The 19,968-nt window shown below is 35.3% G+C and overlaps 1 protein-coding gene and 1 pseudogene across 1 annotated transcript; both read right to left on the bottom strand.

Moving 5' to 3' along the window:
• Window positions 1–1,672: 1,672 nt before the first annotated feature.
• On the bottom strand, window positions 1,673–2,983 carry LOC142605368 (putative carboxylesterase 4, mitochondrial). The gene has a single exon (XM_075776834.1). It carries the CDS (start codon window positions 2,826–2,828, stop codon window positions 1,911–1,913), a length of 918 nt encoding a protein of 305 aa, XP_075632949.1. The 5' UTR covers window positions 2,829–2,983; the 3' UTR covers window positions 1,673–1,910.
• A 5,277-nt stretch (window positions 2,984–8,260) lies between these two features.
• On the bottom strand, window positions 8,261–18,080 carry LOC142644324 (2-hydroxyisoflavanone dehydratase-like; annotated as a pseudogene).
• Between the last annotated feature and the right edge of the window lie 1,888 nt (window positions 18,081–19,968).

Here is a 19,968-nt window from a genome sequence, read left to right on the forward strand (position 1 = left end):
TTTTTTTAAGAGAATAAAATAAAATGGTGAGAAAATGGCTTAGTTGAGCCGCGCTAAATGGTGTTGCCAAGAGACGGTAGCGTCAACAAAGAGTGGTGGAGTGAGAGAGAGAGAGAAAGGGGCTGGACTGGCCAAAATAGAGATGGTTGGGGTTTCGTTTACTTGGGTTGGAAAATCAGTGGCAGCTCCAAGAATTTGTTTAGGGGGTCATTAAAAAATTTTAATAAAAAAAGAACTTGAATATATTGAGTTATCGACAAAAAAAAAAAATAATACGTAGTGTTTTACAATTTTCTTCTAAAAATTCTCAAATTTTTAATTGTTATATGATGGTTCATTATAAGTATCTATTGCTAATGTGGGTAGCTATGTGCCTATGACTATTTTATTTTGTTAAGTTTATCTAACATTTTTATTTTTATGCAATTGTTATTATCAATTTGTTATTTTTTTTATAAAAATATTTTAAACTAAATGACTAAACTAAACTCATTAGCTTTGTATTAATTATTGACACACACAACCACACTCATTCATACATAAAATTATACACTACGTGTTTACTTAACCAATCAAATGCTTGGACAAAAACTAACTTTACAATTTTTTTCTTAAATTTTACTAACTTTATAACAAAAGATTATTATAACATAATAACAATATACACACATGTAACAAACCATTTTTATTTCCTAATTATTAAATTATATAAATTTATATTATATTTATATTGTTTACACAAACGTCCACACACATCATAATTCACACAAATAGTATTATAATAAAAAACAATGCACATAATAAATATTAGACACACTCACACACATAATATAAATTTATAATAAAAAAAAGGTGACACTTACAATTCACAAACACTTACTCTTTACTCTTTGAGTTTGAAATACTTGTAATAAAGATGTGCAAAATTTAATTTAAGGTGTGCAAAAATATTTTTAAAATAAATTAAAGTACTAAACTAACAAAATATATATATATATTTTTTTTTTTTGAAGTCAGGGGGTTCAATGAACCCCCTGAATATGGACTAGCGCCGCCCCTTGGATAAGAGAGAGAGAGAGAGAGAGAGAGAGAGAAGCTGGTGGTTAAATGTTGATTGTTGTTAACTAAATTTGGTGACTTCGGCTGGTCATGTGACATGAACATGGCCCAGCCGCCCAAGACACATGTTAACTTCAAAAGTTGCAACATAACACTGTTTGCAGCAAATCCTTTACCAAATTTTTTTATACTATATCATATTTGCATACGCAATTATTAGATCCCCTCTGCTTTATTGTCTAGCATACAACAGAGATGAACAAAAGAAATTTATACCATTTCATATTTGCATACACAATTAAAGACAATAGAGATAAAAGTATGCTTAAGTGTGCTTAAAGATATTCAAAACTCAAAACTTCGAGGTCTAAACTCCGTTTCAAACAATTTATCATCACTAAAGAACCACTGATAATAACAGATTTTATTCGTAGCTAAAACTTCTTAAGCATTATGATATACTGACGTTTTTTCTAATTACCAATATAGATGAATGTTGTGCGACAATTTTATATAGAAAAACTGCTGTATGTTTTATTTCTCATCTATACCTATATACTTGTAGTAACGATATCAAAAACAAAAAACAAAAAACAAAAAATTAGGAGGGGGAGAGCAGCAAACCATAAACTTTTATTTCTATATAAAGCGATGAAAAACTTAGGAGTAGTGACGGACTCCTAAACCCAATCCAGAAACTAATTAATTGGGGACGCCAAATTCAAAGTACTCTAACCAACGCATTTATTTCACATCACTAAATAAGTAAATATTAAAGACATTCGTAGCTCACCACCAGGGTCCAATTACAACTCAATGTCTTCATAACATGACAAACCAACAACATTAACCTAGTTTTGATTTATGAAATCAATCATGGCTTTCATCAGTGGCACCACCTTGTCGCTGCTAGGATTCCACATAAAAAACGCATGTCCCACTTCTTCACTCTCAAAATATCCCACAGAACCATTCCAACCACTCTTTCTCAAAGTTTCACAATAACCCACACCATTATCTTTCAGCCAATCCTTCTCCGCCACGCAAACAAGCACTTTCTTACCAACCATCTTCGACAAATTCGGATCCACTTCCGGGTACATTATCCGATCCTTAGTCGGGTACATATAATCAATCATTTTATCAGGCTCTTTACCCCCAAAATATGGGTGCACTAAGATTGACCCAATAACATTGGGACCAGCCAATCCTGTAGCACCAGCTTGGACTGCAACGTAATGGGCTATATTAGCCCCAGCACTCTCACCCGCCACAAAAACCCGCCCGAAATCCGCATACTGGTTCAACCACGGTTCGGGGCCTTGCCCATTTGAGTGGGCTGAAATCCACTGCATCGCGGCCCAAGAATCTTCATGTGCAACTGGTAGAGGATGATCTGGGGCTAGCCTATAATCAACGGAAATAACGAACACATTAGCCTCTGAGGCTAAGGAAACAAGAAAGTTATGAAAGATTTTCATGAAAGGTGATCCCGTACAGAAGCCCCCACCGTGGAAGTGAACGACTAGAGGAAACTTCTGATCTGGGCCGTTGATTTTGGGGATGAAGAGTCTGGCTGATACGCCTGATTCGGGTGAAACGACGACGTCTTTGGTTTGGACCCCGGTTTTGGAGTCTAGGCCTGTGGGTACAACAAGGCCCTGACCTTCTTTGCCAAACCGGTCTGGGTACCTTTCTATGCGACCATCTTTGTAGACTTTGAAGTATGGTGGGAATTCGTGGGTGGTTTCATTGTTGCTTGAATCCATTTCAAGAAATATGTGGTGGTTGACTTTTTTTGTTTTGTTTTGATAACAGTGGTGGGTGAGTGTTTGAGAGAGAGAATGAGATATGGGTTTTGCAAATTGCAATTATTGGGTCTGAAATCGTATCAAAATTAGCATAATATTAAGGAGATATAAAATCACCAAACAACCATGTGGATATTAAGGAGAAGAGTAGCATGAAACGGGTAATAATGTAATATCATTAAAAAGTAAGGAAACTCAAGAAAGTTAAAAAGTTGAAGATGAAAAAGAAAGGAAGAAGACAAGAAGTGGATGGCGATTTTTTGTAGAGTTTTTTTTTTTTTTTTTTTATTGGGAAAGATTGTAGAGATTTTTTTAAAGGATTTTGCTTAGGGCACACAAGAATTAATTATTTTTAGACATATTTTTTTAAAAATTAAAAAAGTATTGACAGTTTTTTCAATTTTCGAGAATTTTGACAAATTCATCATTAGATTATATATTTTCTTATACCTTCTATGCTTACAAATTTTTTAGAAAATTAAATATCAATAGCTATATCATCAATAAATTGTTGACAAAAATGCAAAACTGGCTCTTTAACTTTCAACGTTTTTTATTTCAGTCCACTAACTTTCAGTTTTGTCAATTCAGTCCTCTAACTTTCAATTTTTGTCAATTCAGAACTCTGTTACAACTCAATTAGTGGCTGGCCGTTAGAATTCCTAAAACGACACCATTTTGCATTTTTTTTTAATAAATTTAGAATTAAAAGTAAATAAGAAAAATCTGGAAAAGAAAAAAAAGGAACGACTTCATTGGAGAGAAAGGATTTGAAAAAAGCGAGCTGGTTTTGAAGTTTAAGTGGTCTTTCTTCGATTGATGGTTGTAGTGGAAGAGAACAAGGGTACGAGCATGGTGATGGGACCGAAGAGATCAAAGGCTTTGCACAGTTTCACTCTGTCGTGTTTGAAGTGGAGGAACCAAAGGTATTTGAGGTGCATGAAGCCAGGTCCAAATGGCGGCAGTGAAGTTCCGACGGAGGCGATGATGGATCGGCGATCTCCGGACACGATAGCGGAGAGCTCTTCTATAGGGACTCGGTGAAAGGAATCGGAGAAAAAAAGGAAGAAGGATTGGAAAGTGGGAATCAAAAAAGAAGGGATCAATGCGGTGAGAGAGAAGTTGTTGTTTGATCTAAAAACCACGACAAATAAGATGAAAGACGCGATTTTTAGGAAAGAAGAAGAACAAGAACAAAAGGAGGAAATCGAAGAGGAAGATGACGAAGCGGAAATTGGAGAGAAATTGGCTCTGTTGTCGTCGGCGGTGGAAGTGAGGCCGTGGAATCTAAGAATGAGGAGAGTGGCGAGTAAGGCTCCGATTGGACCGAAGGGATTGAGAATCGACGAGAGGAAGGTGAATTGCTCGCTGTTGAGGAGTGAGAATAACAATAATAGTGGCGTTAGTGTAAAGTCACCGAGGCTAAAAAAAGAGAAAGAAAAACAGAGGCTAATAAACCTCTCTTGTCTTCACATCTTGCAGCGGCAGCAAAACCGTTCAAATCTAGGAACAAAATCCTTTTCCTTGTTCTTCCTCTTCTTTCTATTCCTCTTGGAACTGCAGGCTCCTTGTCATTCCCCTTTTTTTCTGAATTTTCTATTTTCTTTTAATTTTGAATTTATAAAAAAAAAAATGCAAAACGGCATCGTTTCAAGAGTTTTAACTGCAGCCACTAACTGAGTCGTAACAAAGCCCTAAATTGACAAAAATTGAAAGTTAGTGGACTGAATTGACAAAACTGAAAGTTAGAGAACTGAAATGAAAAACGGTAAAAGTTAGAGAGTCAATTTTGTATTTTTGTCTAAATTGTTTAAATTCTAAATGTTTGTAGTTTAAAATTATGCATGAAATATAAGCTTATAGATCATATAATAAATAATATCTGATTGACATAAAATTTAACATGTGTATTAAGAGCGTAAATGATATGCAATTCAATAGTTAGATTTTCAAAATATTTAGTAATTTTTATTTTATTAAGTAAGGTTGTAGTTTTAGGCTATAACCAATTTTGTAGTTAAACTTTGTCTTAAAAAGAAAAAGCTTTAAATTTGTATTGGGTTAGTGCATTCACATCAATGTTTTTAAGAGCATCTCCAGCAAGCCCTTTAAATTTTTGTATTGTTTGAAGAATGAACCATACATTTTATCTTTACCTACTTACTTTTTCAAATACACTTTCCAACAAACTCTCTATCATTACTCTATTCTATTTAAATATTATTTCTTCATTCATTCTTTAATATTTCTTTATTCTCCTTTCAATTTTCCTTCATTCATTCCTAAAAGCTACCTTTATAATATTTTTACAACACTTTCACAAAAAATCAGTTGTGATAAGTTGATTTAATTCTAACTTGAACATACTATTAAAATTACTTTTTTTTTCTCTTTCTAAAAAATTTATTTTTTTCTCACCAATATTAGTTAATATAACCTACCACTTAAGATTTATTCTGAAAATACTGTGCTAGTTTAATTACTTACTTTTTATTTTATTTTTCTCTTGTCTCCATACTTTTTTTTTATCCATACGTTTCTTTCTTTTCTTTTTCTTTTTTCCCTTTTTTCTCCTCCACACACGTATACTTCTTATCTCTTATCTTCATTTTCATTCTTTGTTTCTACCTCCAGACATACAGCTCTCTATCTCTCTCTCTCTCTCTCTCTCTCTCTCTCTCTCTCTCACATACACAGGGATCACCGACAAGAGAGAGTCAGCCTTAAATCGGCGTTCACGCATGCCACCTTGTCCACTCCACCACTGCTCGTCCTCCTTACCATGACAGCTCAGATGAGTTAGATTTGCTTTGTTGTCGTTGTTTTTTTTTTTCCTCTAATTTGTAGTTTTAAGATTGTGATTTGAGTTTGTATTTTAATTGTGATTGAGTTTAGATAGAGATGTTTGAGAGAGAGAAAATTCTGGAATGGTTGAGATGTTTGCACTAAGCCATTGTGAACTTGAGTAGAATTGAATATTTTATTTGGTGGTTTGAATTTTTTATTACAGTTAATTGTTTTGCTCATGAACAGTAGGTCATCAGACCATGAGAGTGACTATTCATCAGCAAACAATTTTTTGCTAATGAACAATAATTTAGAGAGACTGTTGGAGCACCATTTTGGGGGTTTACTCTCTAAATTTTGGGTTTAGAGAGCTTGTTGGAGATGCTCTAAAAATTTTAGCATTTAAGATCTCAAAAAGCACTTTATCTATTATATCACCTCACTTTAAAATATATCCAACATCAAAAATTATATTTTTTTTACAACTTCATTTAAAATAATATAAATTACTCATTAAAATAATAAAAACCCACCACACAAAAACCTTTAGCAACCACCTCCACCACCACCACCACTCCACCTACCACAACCTCCATTGTAGCAACCTTAACCTACCGCAAGAAAAAAAAAACACACAAACACAAACACAAACAAACAAACAATACAAAACAAAACCACAGCCCATCACCACCACAAGCCACAGACACTACCGTGGCATTCACCAAATCTTAGCCACACACTCACCAATACCATTCCTATCCACCACTGAATCACAACCAAGCACTCACCGATGGCCAATCTAACCCACTGCAGGAAGAAATAAAAAACAAAGCAAAGCAAAACCACAACCACAACCACCATTAAAAACAACCAGCCACCAAAACAAAATTGTAACCAAATGATCCAACCAACGCATTCATTGATCTCACCACCATGTCTCCAAATCAGATCCACAAACTACCACCACCGTGACCCACCACTAAAACTCACTGAAACGGATGGGAAGCCATCAAAAATCGAGAAAAAAAAGAGAGTGGATACGAAGAAAAAAGAGAGAGGAGAGAAACGGCAAGTGTGAATAGAGAGGAAGAAGAAAGAAAAAAGAAGGCAAAAAAGTAAAACTGACCCTCTAACTTTCACTGTTTTCCATTTCAGTCCTCTAACTTTCATTTTGGTCAATTCAGTCCTCTAACTTTCAAATTTTTGTCAATTTAAAGCCCTGTTACTGCTGCCGTCAAACCCACTAAAACGACGCCATTTTGGTTGTGTTTTTTTTATAAAAAAAAATTCAAAATTAAAATAAGAAACATCAGGAAAAAAAAAAAAAAAATGTCGTCGTTCCCCTTCCCCTGAAATCAAAAGAAAACCCAAGTACCCAAAATCCCTAACCCGTGAAAGTTTGAGAGAGAGAGACTGAGTTCACCGCCACCACCCCACCGTAAAATTCGCTGTGTAAACCACCACCACCCTCGTTGCTCTGCCTTGACTGAATCGGTGATGGGTGTGCTCTACCTTGCCTTACCGTAGCTCCTCCTTGTGCTCTGCTCTACTACACTGAAGAAACGATGCAAGAAGAACTAGGGACAGCGAGTAACTCAAGTTCATCCACGCTGGCAAGAAAGGGATGATCCAAAAGCATCTCAGCCGTGAACCTAAACATGGGTTTCCTCACAAGAAATCCCTTGCCTCCTTAGAAATCCCACTTGGAATTTTGGGCAATACACGCTCATTGCCTATAACCCCTAAAAGCTCCTCGGTATCCAACTCTTCCTCTCTTCGAAATCCCACCTGGAATAGATTTCCCAGTAAGCATTTTACATGGCGAACTCAGTCTCTCTCTCTCTCAACTCGGCTCACTCTCTCTCTTTCTCAAACTTTCACGGGTTAGGGATTTTGGGTACTTGGGTTTTCTTTTGATTTCAGGGGAAGGGGAATGATGATGTCATTCCCCTTAATGTTTTCTCTTTTTTTCTGATTTTTATTATTTTAATTCTGAATTTGAAAAAAAAAAAAAAAAACACAACCAAAACGATGTGGTTTTAGTGGGTCTGACGGCAGCTGTAAGAGAATAGTAATAGAGCCTTAAATTGACAAAAAAAAAATGAAAATTAGATGACTGAAATGAAAAACAGTAAAAGTCAGAGTGTCATTTTTGCCAAAAAAGAAAGAAAAAAATTTTAAAGGGAAGAAGACAAAGAAAGCAATAAAATATTATTATTATTATTATTATTTTTAAGTTATAGCTATAGTAAGCTGTCAAAGACAGCAATTTACTGTAGCTAAGTTGTTATTTTTTTTAGCTATAGCATTTTTGTTGTAACCCACAGTATAGTGTTTAAGTTACTAAAATAACATTTTAGCATTTATACCACCCTTAATGTGAATGCTTTTAGGAACTAACGTAATGTTACTTTTTTACAACAAATTCTTGTATTGAATTAGTATTTAAAGTAATGTTACTTCTACAATTTCAGGTGAAAATATATTCATTTGCAAAATAAATTTCTATATATCTTTCAATTATTTTAGTCAAATTTTAAAATTTTACTAATTTATATTTTAAATAATTATTGAATTAATTATGACAATATCATATTTCAATCTCAGTAGAACCACATTTTATCATCTTCCATAGCCCCAAAATATGGGTGCACCAAAGCCACCCCACTTAATTCAACCCTAGGTAAATTAGTTAACCCAATCTGAATCGCTACATTATGTGAAATATTTGCCCCGACACTATCACCTGCTAAAAAGACCTACCCGAAATCCGCATGGTTATCAACCATGGATTCAGGCCATCACCATTTGCATAGGAAGCCAGCCACTTAAGCACCTCTCATGAGTTGTCATTAGAGGTGTGTGTAGTTCGGTTGGCTCGGTGTTTTCCTAAATTTATTGGGATCGATATTCTCATAATTAAAACCGATGCATACCGCATATGGTCAATTTTCAGACCTATAGCGATGTAGTTTCTTGCGGTTGATTTAATCGTTTGGTTGGTTTGAAACATTTAAAAGTCCGTTTGTTTTTTTAATTAAAAAAAAATTGGGTTTTCAAGCCCAATACACAATACGTTCAAGATTTCAAGCAAAATATTCACTTGACAATCTATTTACAGTTCACACATACCTGTTCAATACATCAACTTGTTCACACACACACACACACACACACACAAAAAAACTGTCCAAATTTCATAAACTTAATAAATTTGCTCAAATTTCACACATAATCTATTTAAATTACAAATAAAATTTTTTCAAATTTCACACATATACTTCACAAAAATATCTGTTCAAATTTCACACATAAAATCTATTCAACCTATTTACACATAAAATTTGTTCAAATTTCACACATAAACTTCATAAAAAAATTTGTTCAACCTATTCACACATAAAATCTATTCAATTTGCTCAAAAAATAGCAACAAAAGCTGTTCAAAATTCACACATAAATTTCATAAAAAAAAATCTGTTCAAACTGTTCACACAAAATCTGTTAAAAAATTTGTTTAATCTATTCAAAAATCTGTTCAACTGTTCAAATATGTTCACACATAAACAATCTATCCAAATTTCATCATTTCATCATAAACTTATCCAACCTATTCACAAATTAAAAATCTGTCCAAATTTCTTCATTTCATTCACCATGCAAAAATATTTTGAGATTCCCTCAATGAGAGTTCAACTCCCAAAACACTATCATGTAGCACATAATATCAATAATGTCACTGTGTGTGTCAGTGTCAATAATAATAAGTGTTAATGTATCTACTTAATAACATATTAAAAACCATTTGTCGTTGTCCACAAATTCCAAGATAACGATATACAAATTAAATTAGCATATAAGCAAAAAAGTGCTAATTGCTTGTATCCCCAATGATAATCCCACACATGAGTAACTAAATAACTACCATTAGTAAAAAGTCCACTACTAATAACATGCACAAATATAACTAGCATATAGGCAAAAGAATGCTAATTCCAATAAGTCCATTTTTTTTCTAGTAAGTTTGTGCACTATACATCATTCTAGAACTCCTACAAAATACTAAACAAAACTAATTAAACATGTGTTAATAACAATAAAATATTTATAATTAGCACAAACGAATGTTAATAGCAAGTATACTTACATAATACTAACTACTAACTAATTCCAAGCAAAGAGCAACACATCACTCATCTCCATCCAACACAATGGTGCTTGGATCCTCCTCCATAAGCATTGGGCAAACTAATGCAATTTCTACAATCCCATTCAAAACAAAATGATTCTTAAGTATTGAGCTGATAAATAAACAATTAATGCATACAGCAAACAAAATGAACATATATATATATATATATATTTCTTTTACTGGTGTCAATCTCAAAACCATCCATATCCTCCACATTATCCATGCACTCTTAAAGCTTTATTGATCTTTCTTTTCTTTCATCCTTCAACCAAATGTGGGTACAAATAAGGGCTTTAACTATATTAGGAGATATTGAATTATAGAACGAATCCAAAACACGCCCCCCCCCCCCCCGAGTACTAAAAGCAGACTTGTATGCAACTATAGAGACAGGAACAACCAACACATCACGAGCAATTTAGGAAATGACTCGATATCTAGAAGAATTCATTCTCCACCACATCAAAATGTCAAAGTCTTCCACATCAGTGTCCTTAGAAGATTCCAACAAATACCTATCCAACTCAAATTTGCATTCCACACTATCCTCATCTGCCAAGTATTGCTAAAACCTAGTATTATAGTTATTAATGCAATTAGACAATGAAGTACTACCAACACTTGGCCTGGAGTCCCTAGACAGTGAAGCACTACTACCACTACCACTAGGACTCGAGGCTCCATTTTGACCCACTCTCTCCATATACAACCTCTTTAATGCATCCCGAACCCTAAAGCTCATCGCACCCTCCTTGTCCTTTCCATACCATTTCTTGAACCAAAACTTGACATACTTCAATCTATAGCTTGGGTCAAGAACAACAATTACAAAAAAAGTATCAAATTGATATTATCTATACTTCCTTAATACTTATCATTTTTTTTCATCTCTCCTGCCATACTCCTCAAAAGAGGATCCCCATCAACACTACATTACTACTACAATTGATCTTCAATGCTAATTAGCTCATGGAAGTATATATTAGAAGTGACAAACAATGACCTAGAAAATCTAAATGTTGCCTCATAAAATATGCTAAGAAATTTCACAAAGGGCTTAACATTTTCCCAATCAAGATAGTTCGGGAGAACCAATGAACTTTTTCTCATTTCCATCCGCATCACAAAAATAAAGTTTATAATGCCCATCCTCCTCTTCTAACCTATCAAATGCTCTCACGAATTTCAAAACACAATCTAACATGAGATAAGTCAAATTACACCTTGTTGTCACATCAAGGGACAACAAACATTTTGCTTTAATTTTCTCATTTTCAACACATTCTTGAAACTTCTCAAACCTTGCGAGAGAGGCTCTCACATATCCACCGCATATTGAACCTTGGCAATTGATTTATGAATGAGCTTCAAGCCACTTTGCACAATCAAATTCAACATATGCACACAACAACGCATATGCATGAACTCACCATCCAATGTGGTACTATCTCTTTCTTTTGTTTTCTTCTTCACATAATCAATTGCCACATCATTAGAACTAGCTTTGTCCATGGTAATTGTAAACAACCAATCTATACTCCACTTCTACAAACATGACTCAATTGCCCTACCTACGGTGTCCCCTTTGTGATTAGCTATAGGACAAAAGTACAAGATTTTCTTTTGGTAAGTCCAATCCCTATCAATGAAGTGTGCGGTGGTAACCATGAAGTTCAAGTTTTGTATGGAAGTCAAAGTATCCGTTGTCATACAAACCCATTGCCCAAAAAAGCCCTTCTCAAAAAAAGCACCTCACTAGAATAAATCTTCATACAAACCCTTGCAATAGTAGTGCAATGGGGAATAGGAAGCCTAAACTCAACTATTTCCATAAATTCTTGAAAGCATTAATGCCCCAAAAATTTAAAAGGTAATTCATCAATAATGATTGTCCTTGCCAACGCCAACCTTATCCTCTCTTCATTATAGTTTGCAACCACTAGCACATTAGAACCACTTTCCCCTTCCCTCTTAGCTTGGAAAGACAATGCCTTTTGCTTATCATCATGGGGAAAATGCCATTTCTTACTCCCATCCATGTGATGCAACATGTCCGAAGTACCATATGTCTTACCATGGCAATTATATTGATTTTTACAATACGTGCATTCAGACTTTGGCTTCTTGGGATCAAGACCAGCCAACTTAATAAAGTGCTACCATACAATAGATGGGCTTGTACCACCTTGTTTAGGTGGCAGTGGTGCTGTAGGTTCAGGTGGGTTAGGGTTAGCACTACGACGAGGAGGTGGGTTAGGGTCCCTAAGGGAACCAAATCTAGGTGGAGCATCAACATACATCTAATAAAAAAATTTCCAACCAATAAAAAAACAAAGTTTCACAACAATGCCAAATTATAATTTTTCTTGTAAATACAATATCAAATAGCTCACTCTCAATCAATGAATATCACAACCAGATCCAATAAGAGCAATAATTAGTCAGTTTAGTTACAACAAGGTAACAATAATAGACTAACAGTCATTAGTCATTACTCAACAATTCATGTCACTAATAAGTCATTATGAATTCAATCAATGAGTTTCTTCTCAATATCAAATTTATTTTTTCACAACCAGCCAACCAATGTATCATCCCAAATTCAATAATTAAATAAAATAATTTTAAAATAAAAAATCAAAAGCATAGTAAAACTGAATATTAACATCTCTATACAATTTTCTTTTACCTACAAAGATATGAACATAAAATAACATAGAATTCATTATACTATTCTCAATATAAATATAAAATAAAAGCTAATTATATATATAGATATATATATATATATATATAGATATATATATATATATATATAAACTTAAAGGAATTCATTATATTATTCTCAATATAAATATTAAATAAAAGCTAATTATATATATATATATATATATATATATGTATGTATGTATGTATGTATGTATATAAACTTAAAGCCGTTGTTATTAAGTATTAGAAATTTAAAAGCAAAATGTTGAATATAGTGAGTAGTTACCTCTTGGTGAAGGATTGAAAGCGAGAACTCTCTAAATCTCTGTCTCCCTCAAAAATCAAAATGTCGAGGAACAAAAAAAGGTTAGTACTTTGTAGACTGTGACACACTGCTTCACTAATTAGCTAGCTCATGTAATGCAACTATACAAGTATTACTTAAAGACTAAAGTGGGACTAAAGGAACAATGTAACACTCCAAAGTACAAACAAGTTCTAATAAATGATCATCAATTCGTACATAGTAATAGTATAAAATTAGTTTGGACTCTGGAAACAAAGAGAGAGAGAGAGAGAGAGAGAGAGAGAGAGAGAGAGAGAAAAGAGAGTTTAAAGGCTGAGAGGTGAGAGAGAAGATGGGGTTACACCTACTGGTAGTTTGCCGCGGTGAGCGTCTGTTGTAGAGGCCAGCCGAGCCAAGGGACAAGAGCTCAGAGGTGACTGGCGACTGGCGAGAGGTGAGAGCAAGAGAGAGAGCGAAGGGTTATGAGAGAATAAAATGAATTTATACTAAGGTAGAAATCTAAAAACCTAGCATAAAACAGCACCATTTTGTTTTTTTTTTTTAATAACACCCAATACTACTACATTTTCTTTAAAAAAAATTAAAATAAATACCTAGTAAAATAATGTCGTATCTAAACCATTAAAACTATATGCAAGTGTCAGTTCAGTTCGGCTTGTCTCGATTTCAAATTTTTTGCTCCAATGACTGCACCGCACCGGCATTGGAACTCCCTTTGCGCTTTGATCGCCAGCATTGGCTCCGTCAGTTTGTTGCAATGGCAGTACAGGATGCTCGGCACCGGTCGGTTGGATCGGTGGCGATGACCTTCTGTTCACCCCTAGTCGTCGTAGCATGCTAGAATTGGGTGCTCAGGGGCTAGCCGGTAGTCCACGAAGACGACTATGATATCGGCTTTTGCCATGAGAGCACTAACATATTTGTAGTAATGAAAGAGGAAGATTGAAATCAAGTCCAAAAACTGAAACAGGAAGAAAATATCTTTTGAAATTAAGCCCAATAGCTAGCTAACGGTAACTAGCCAAACCATGACATTTCTCATTAAAGGGAAAACGGCATCGTTTGGCTTAGCGTGTCTTTAAGATGAGGTTTTGTTTTAATAACTCAACACGACACCATATTGAACATCAACCTCAGAAGCTCTCTTCCACTGCTCTATCTTCACCTCTTCCACTACTCTGAGGATGGTGTTCAATACGATGTCATGTTGAGTTTTTAAAACAAAACCTCATCTTAAAGACACACTAAGCCAAATGATGCCATTTGGCTATGATATTAGCTTTTGCCATGAGAGCACTAACATATTTGTGATAATGAAAGAGGAAGATTAAAATCAAGTCTAGAAACTGAAACAGGAAGAGGAGATCTTTTGAAATTAAGCCCAACGGCTAGCTAACAGTAACTAGTTTAGCGTTTCTCATTAAAGGGAAAATGACATTGTTTGGCTTAGCCTGTCTTTAAGATGAGTTTTTGTTTTAAAAACTCAACACGACACCATATATTGAACATCAACCTCAGAAGCTCTCTTCCACTATTTTGTCTTCATCTTTTCCACTTCTCTGAGGTTGATGTTCAATATGGTGTCATGTTGAGTTTTTAAAACAAAACCTCATCTTAAAGACACCACTCTGTCTCCATCTCTTTGCTGGTAGCAAGGGAATCTTTCATTGGCAACAAAACCTCATCTCAAAGTCTCCATCTCTTCACTGGTAACCACTGTTTTAAAAACCGGACCGAACAGGCCGGTCTGACCGGTTCAACATGGAAAATCGGTACAATCCGGTCCGGCTAAAAGCCTAAAAACCGGTCAACAACCGGTCAAAAATCGAGAAAAACCGGTCAAAAACCAAAATTTTTTTAAAAAACGGTTTGATGTCCGATTCGGTTTTTAAAACCGTGCTGGTAACAAAACCTCATCTCAAAGTGTCACAAATTAGATATTTATTGATGATGCCGAAAATATCACCAGTGAGTTGCAAGCGCTCCTCAAACGAAAGCAACACCTGCAAAAAGAAAATAAACGACCTAAAAGAGAGCACCGGTGTGGTGCCAGCCAAAAACCCTCCGAAGGTCAAGTTAGAATCTTGTTTCTTTAACCCTAGAGTGCCAGAGTTAAGAATAGTGTGCGTACCTTCGTACCTAGGGTTTCTGGGGTATTTATATTGAGTGGAATTACCTTTCTTTTAGGATATAACTTCCTTCTCAAGTTCCTTTCCATATAGGAGTCTCCCCAAACGTGTGTCGCAAGAAGTCCAAGTATGCACGTTTGCGTGGGGATAAAGCAAAAGCTCATCTAAAATATATCAAACGATATGCCACGTGGAATCCATAATTAATTTATACAAGACGGATATTCAGTAGTACTTAACCGTCATAGCCGAGTCAGTTAATCGTCATAGTCGAGTCAGTTACGGTGTCGACCCGTCCTCATTATCTCCGTCCATTTACTATTTTTATCCCCTTCATTTATAAAGTTAGTTAGGAAAGGTTGTTAGAGATTTGTTAGGGACATAATCCCACATGCTCAATTATAAGGCTTTATAAATAGAGGTACTGTGTAAAATGAAATTTTTCAAGGCTTGAATAACAAAATTCTCTTATTTCATTGATCTCTCTCAAGCCTCTCTTCCTCTCTGTTTTTCCATAATTGGTTTTTCAAGCTTTCTTGTTTTCTTTCATGGTATCAGAGCCATTATCCATGGCGTCCATAACTTCCACTACAGCTTCAACAACTCACACGTCATCAATTCAATCTCCTTTACTATTGCTTTCTAATATGTCCAACCTTATGTCAATCAAGTTGGATTACACCAACAATATTCCATGGAGACATTAGCTCATAACCATTCTTGAAGCTTACTCACTCATCGAGCACATTTATGGCATTGTGCCATAACCTAATCAGCTTCTTGATGCTCAAGGTCAATCCATTGTGAATCCAGATTTTCTGGCATGGAAGATCAAGGATAAGGCTTTACTTTCCTTGATTAATTCAACTCTCACTCCACAAGTAATCTCACTTGTTGTTGGTATTACCAATTCTCGAGATATTTGGAACACTCTTGAACAAACGTCGACTTCAACCTCAAAAGTAAATATCTTGAACTTGAAGCTTGAGCTTCAGAGTCTCAAGAATGGAAGCGATACGATGAATAGCTTTCTACAGAAGATCAAGATTGCAAGAGACAAGCTTCTTGCCGTTGACAATGAAGAATTGCTTTGCATTGTACTTCGAGGCCTACCAAAGGAATTTGCTCACTTCTATTTAGCAATACACACCAGCAGTGATCCTATTACTTATGAGCAACTTTCTTTTATGTTGCAATTTGCTCACTTCCTCGAGCTTGGTTCGAGAGATTTTCAACTCAACTATTACATTTGGGATTTCAGGCTTCCTTGGCTGATTCATCCTTGTTCATCTTTAAACAAGGCAAGCTTTTGGCTTTTCTTCTTGTCTATGTTGCTGACATAGTGCTCACTAGCAAAAACACTATTTTTCTAAATAACTTGATCAAGCAACATATTTAGGAATTTGAGCTTAAGGATCTTGGTAATTTGCAGTACTTCCTTGGTCTTCATATAACAAGGAATTCCAAAGGGTTGTTTCTCAATCAAGCCAAATACACTCATGACTTACCCACTAAGCACAATATGCCTTCCTCTAAGCCTGCTAAAAAACCCTGTACTTCTCATCTCAGACTTATTCCTAATGAAGGCACTCTTCTTTATGATCCTCATCCTTATCGCAGTCTTGTTAGGTCTTTGCATTATTTGACTTTTACTAGACTAGATCTCAGCTTTGTTGTGCATCAGATTTGCCAATTCATGTCAAATCCTACTGATGTACATTCACTTGCTGCTAAAAGAATCCTGCATTATCTTAATGGCACTGTTGATTATGGGATTTTTCTTCAACCTAGTCCCTTTAGTCTTCTGCTTTCTCAGACTCATATAGGGGTGGTGATCCCTTTGAACAGCGTTCCACAACTGGTTTCTTGGTCTTTCTAGGCTACAGTCCTATCACTTGGAGTGCCAAGAAACAGCTCACTGTCTCACATTCTTCCACTGAATCCGAATACAGAGCTCTGGCATCAACAGCAATTGAACTGTGTTCGCTTCGTCAACTTCTAAAGGATCTGGGCATCTTTTTGTCTACTTCCCCTAAGCTTTGGTGTGACAATGTGTCTGCTCTTGCTATTGCCTCGAATCCTATTTTTCATGCCAGGACGAAACACATTGAAGTGGATTACCACTTTGTGCGTGATAGAGTTCCTCGAAAGGATCTTCAAGTCAAATACATAGTCACTGCAGATCAGCTAGCTGTTCACCAAGAGTCTTCCTACGGGTTCAATTTCATTTTGTCCATTCCAAAATCATGTTGCCTGTTACCCTCATGATTTTGAGGGAGGATGAGAGAGGAAGATTAGAATCAAGTCCAGAAATTGAAACAGGAAGAAGAGATCTTTTGAAATTAAGCCCAATGGCTAGCTAATGGTAACTAGCCAAACGGCAACATTTCTCGTTAAAGGGAAAACGGCATCGTTTGGCTTAGCCTGTCTTTAAGATGAGGTTTTGTTCTAAAGACTCAACACAATACTGTATTGATCATCTACCTAAGAAGCTCTCTTCCACTGATCTGTCTTCATCCCTTCCCTGGTAGCAGGGAATCTTTCCTTCTAGATTTTTCCAGTCTCAAAGTGTAACAGATTAGATATTTATAAAGTTTGTTAGGAAAGTTTGTTAGAGATTTGTTAGGGATATAATCCCTAGTGCTCAATTATAAGGCTTTGTAAATAAAGTCACTTTGTAGATGAAATTTTTCAAGGCTTGAAGAACAGAATTCTCTTATTTCACTGATCTTTCTCAAGCTTCTCTTCCTCTCTGTTTTCCATAGTTGGTTTTTCAAGCTTTCTTGTTTTCTTTCAGTAACCCCGGTGGAAAGCGGTTCCAATAGAAAAACCTCCACCGTACATGTAAGCTAGGATAGGGAGCTTCTTATTCGGGTCGGATATCTGGGGCATGAAAACACGGGCTGACACTGCAGGTTCGGGTGATCACCCATATGTGGGTCATCTTTGGGTCGAACACCCATGTGTGGGTCATCACTAGGGGCCACATGCTCAGCAACCATTAATTTTTCTACACGACCATCTTTGTATACTTTGAAAAATGGGAAGAATTCATGGGCTATCTCACTGTTGATTGATGGTTCCATTTGTGAATTGCTAGTAGGATGTGTTTAATAAAATTACAAAAAGAAAGAATGGTGAGGATCCTGAAAGAAGTAACTGGTGCACATATAATATAGTGTCTGAAGTTTGAGCTAGTCAATATGTCTTATTTGAACCTAATCCTTTTCTTCTTCTTCTTCTTCTTCTTCTTCTTTTTTATATATATTTTATGGGAGAACTAGTCCATTTGTTATTAATGGCACTAAGCAACCCCTACCCTAAGTCAATATCCGTTAGTCTATGAAACTTAGAGATTGCCACGGACACCATACAAATTAGGTAAGATTGGTGGTTCTCTAAATGGTCAATATGAGAAATACAATGACAATTTCGTGTTAGAAATTTCCGAAATACCGATTAGAATATACTAATTTGTCAGATACAACTTAGTAGTAATGTATTATACTATAATTCAAATAACAAATATTTTGAACAATTTTTTAAAATTTATTTACGTTTTCTTCCCTCTTTAATTTATTTACTCTCTCTCTCTCTCTCTCTCTCTCTCCTTCTTTGAGTTCAGATATTATAGTGTTCTCTGCCTCTCTTTCCTTTTTTTTCTTTGATATTTGGCTTTAGTTCAAATTATAAATCGCAACTTTAGATTATGAAATCGGCCAACAAAATTTTAGCAATTTTTAACTCTAGAGATTCAAATATTGCTACAGTTAACGGTGTTCGTGGTACGGTGCGGTGCAGTTTTTGGCCATTTTTAACATCACACTTTATGGTGTGATTTAACCAAAACTATAACCGCACCGCACCTTATTTTTGTGGTCATATGTGCAATGCGGTACAATGTGGTGCGGTTTAGAGTTTAGCCAAAACCATAACCGCATCGCACCTCATTTTTGCAATCACATGTGCGGTATGATCTATAAAATGTGGTTTGAACGGTTTGAAGCCGGTATGTTTTTCAAATTTTGGGTTTTTCCTGCCCAACCCAAAACTGAGTTTTTCCTTCTTTTTTTTTGGCTAAGTTTTAAACTATTAAGTTAGTTTTTCTTTATTTTAGGCTGGCTTTCCTAATCCACACTTGCTAGAATTATTAATCTATTTTTTTTTTGTTAAAAACTAGGGTTATTAAAATATTAATAATATTTTTAATATTAAAAAAATAAATATATTAATATATAGAAAGAGAAACCTACACTGCACCATGCGATGCGATGCACTATTACTTGTGATGCAGTCTGATTATACTATTTTGTGGGCAGTTTTGGTGCGGTTTTGTGGTTTAGTGAACACACCTAGCCACAGTGCTAGTGCTACATTGAAGGCGCCCCTCTCATATCTCACTCAGTCTATCTGTCACTCCTTCTCTTTAGCCAGGTTTCTTTCTCTCTTATTTTTTTCTTTTTTATTTTGGTGTCTTGCATGTTATGTGTAATAGTGTGGGTGTTCTCCTAGACATGGCTTTAAAAATCAGACCGAGCTAGCAGATTCAACCAAGAACTAAACCTTAATCTGATTTGGGTATCATCAAAAATTGAAAATTGAAGAAAAATCGAGAAAAACGAGAAACCGCAGGTTCAATTGGAAAAACTGGGAACCGGTGTGGTTAAACTGATTCTTGTAACTAAAGGGGGGGAAAAACTAGAACCAAACTTGTCAAACTTAAATCTACACCAAAATGATATTGAGGAAAATCTTAGATTTGTTGGTGAAAATAAAATAGAATGAAAGAGATACTTATGTTGATGAAATGTATGAGAAATCTATGCTTTGGGCCACTAAAATTAGATGTTGAAGAAGAACTTGTCTTGAGAAAGAGAGAGAGAGAGAGAGAGAGAGAGAGAGAGAGAGAGAGAGAGAGAGAGAGAGAGTTTGTGAGAGAATCATTGTGTCTTAAAAGATTTTGAATTTTTAAAG

Source organism: Castanea sativa, chromosome 7 (genome assembly GCF_040712315.1).
Source record: "Castanea sativa cultivar Marrone di Chiusa Pesio chromosome 7, ASM4071231v1".
Lineage (NCBI taxonomy): Eukaryota > Viridiplantae > Streptophyta > Magnoliopsida > Fagales > Fagaceae > Castanea > Castanea sativa.

What these genes read in the sequence shown, in the direction of transcription:
- LOC142605368 (XM_075776834.1), bottom strand. Translation starts at nt 2,828, where the DNA reads ATGGATTCAAGCAACAATGAAACCACCCACGAATTCCCACCATACTTC.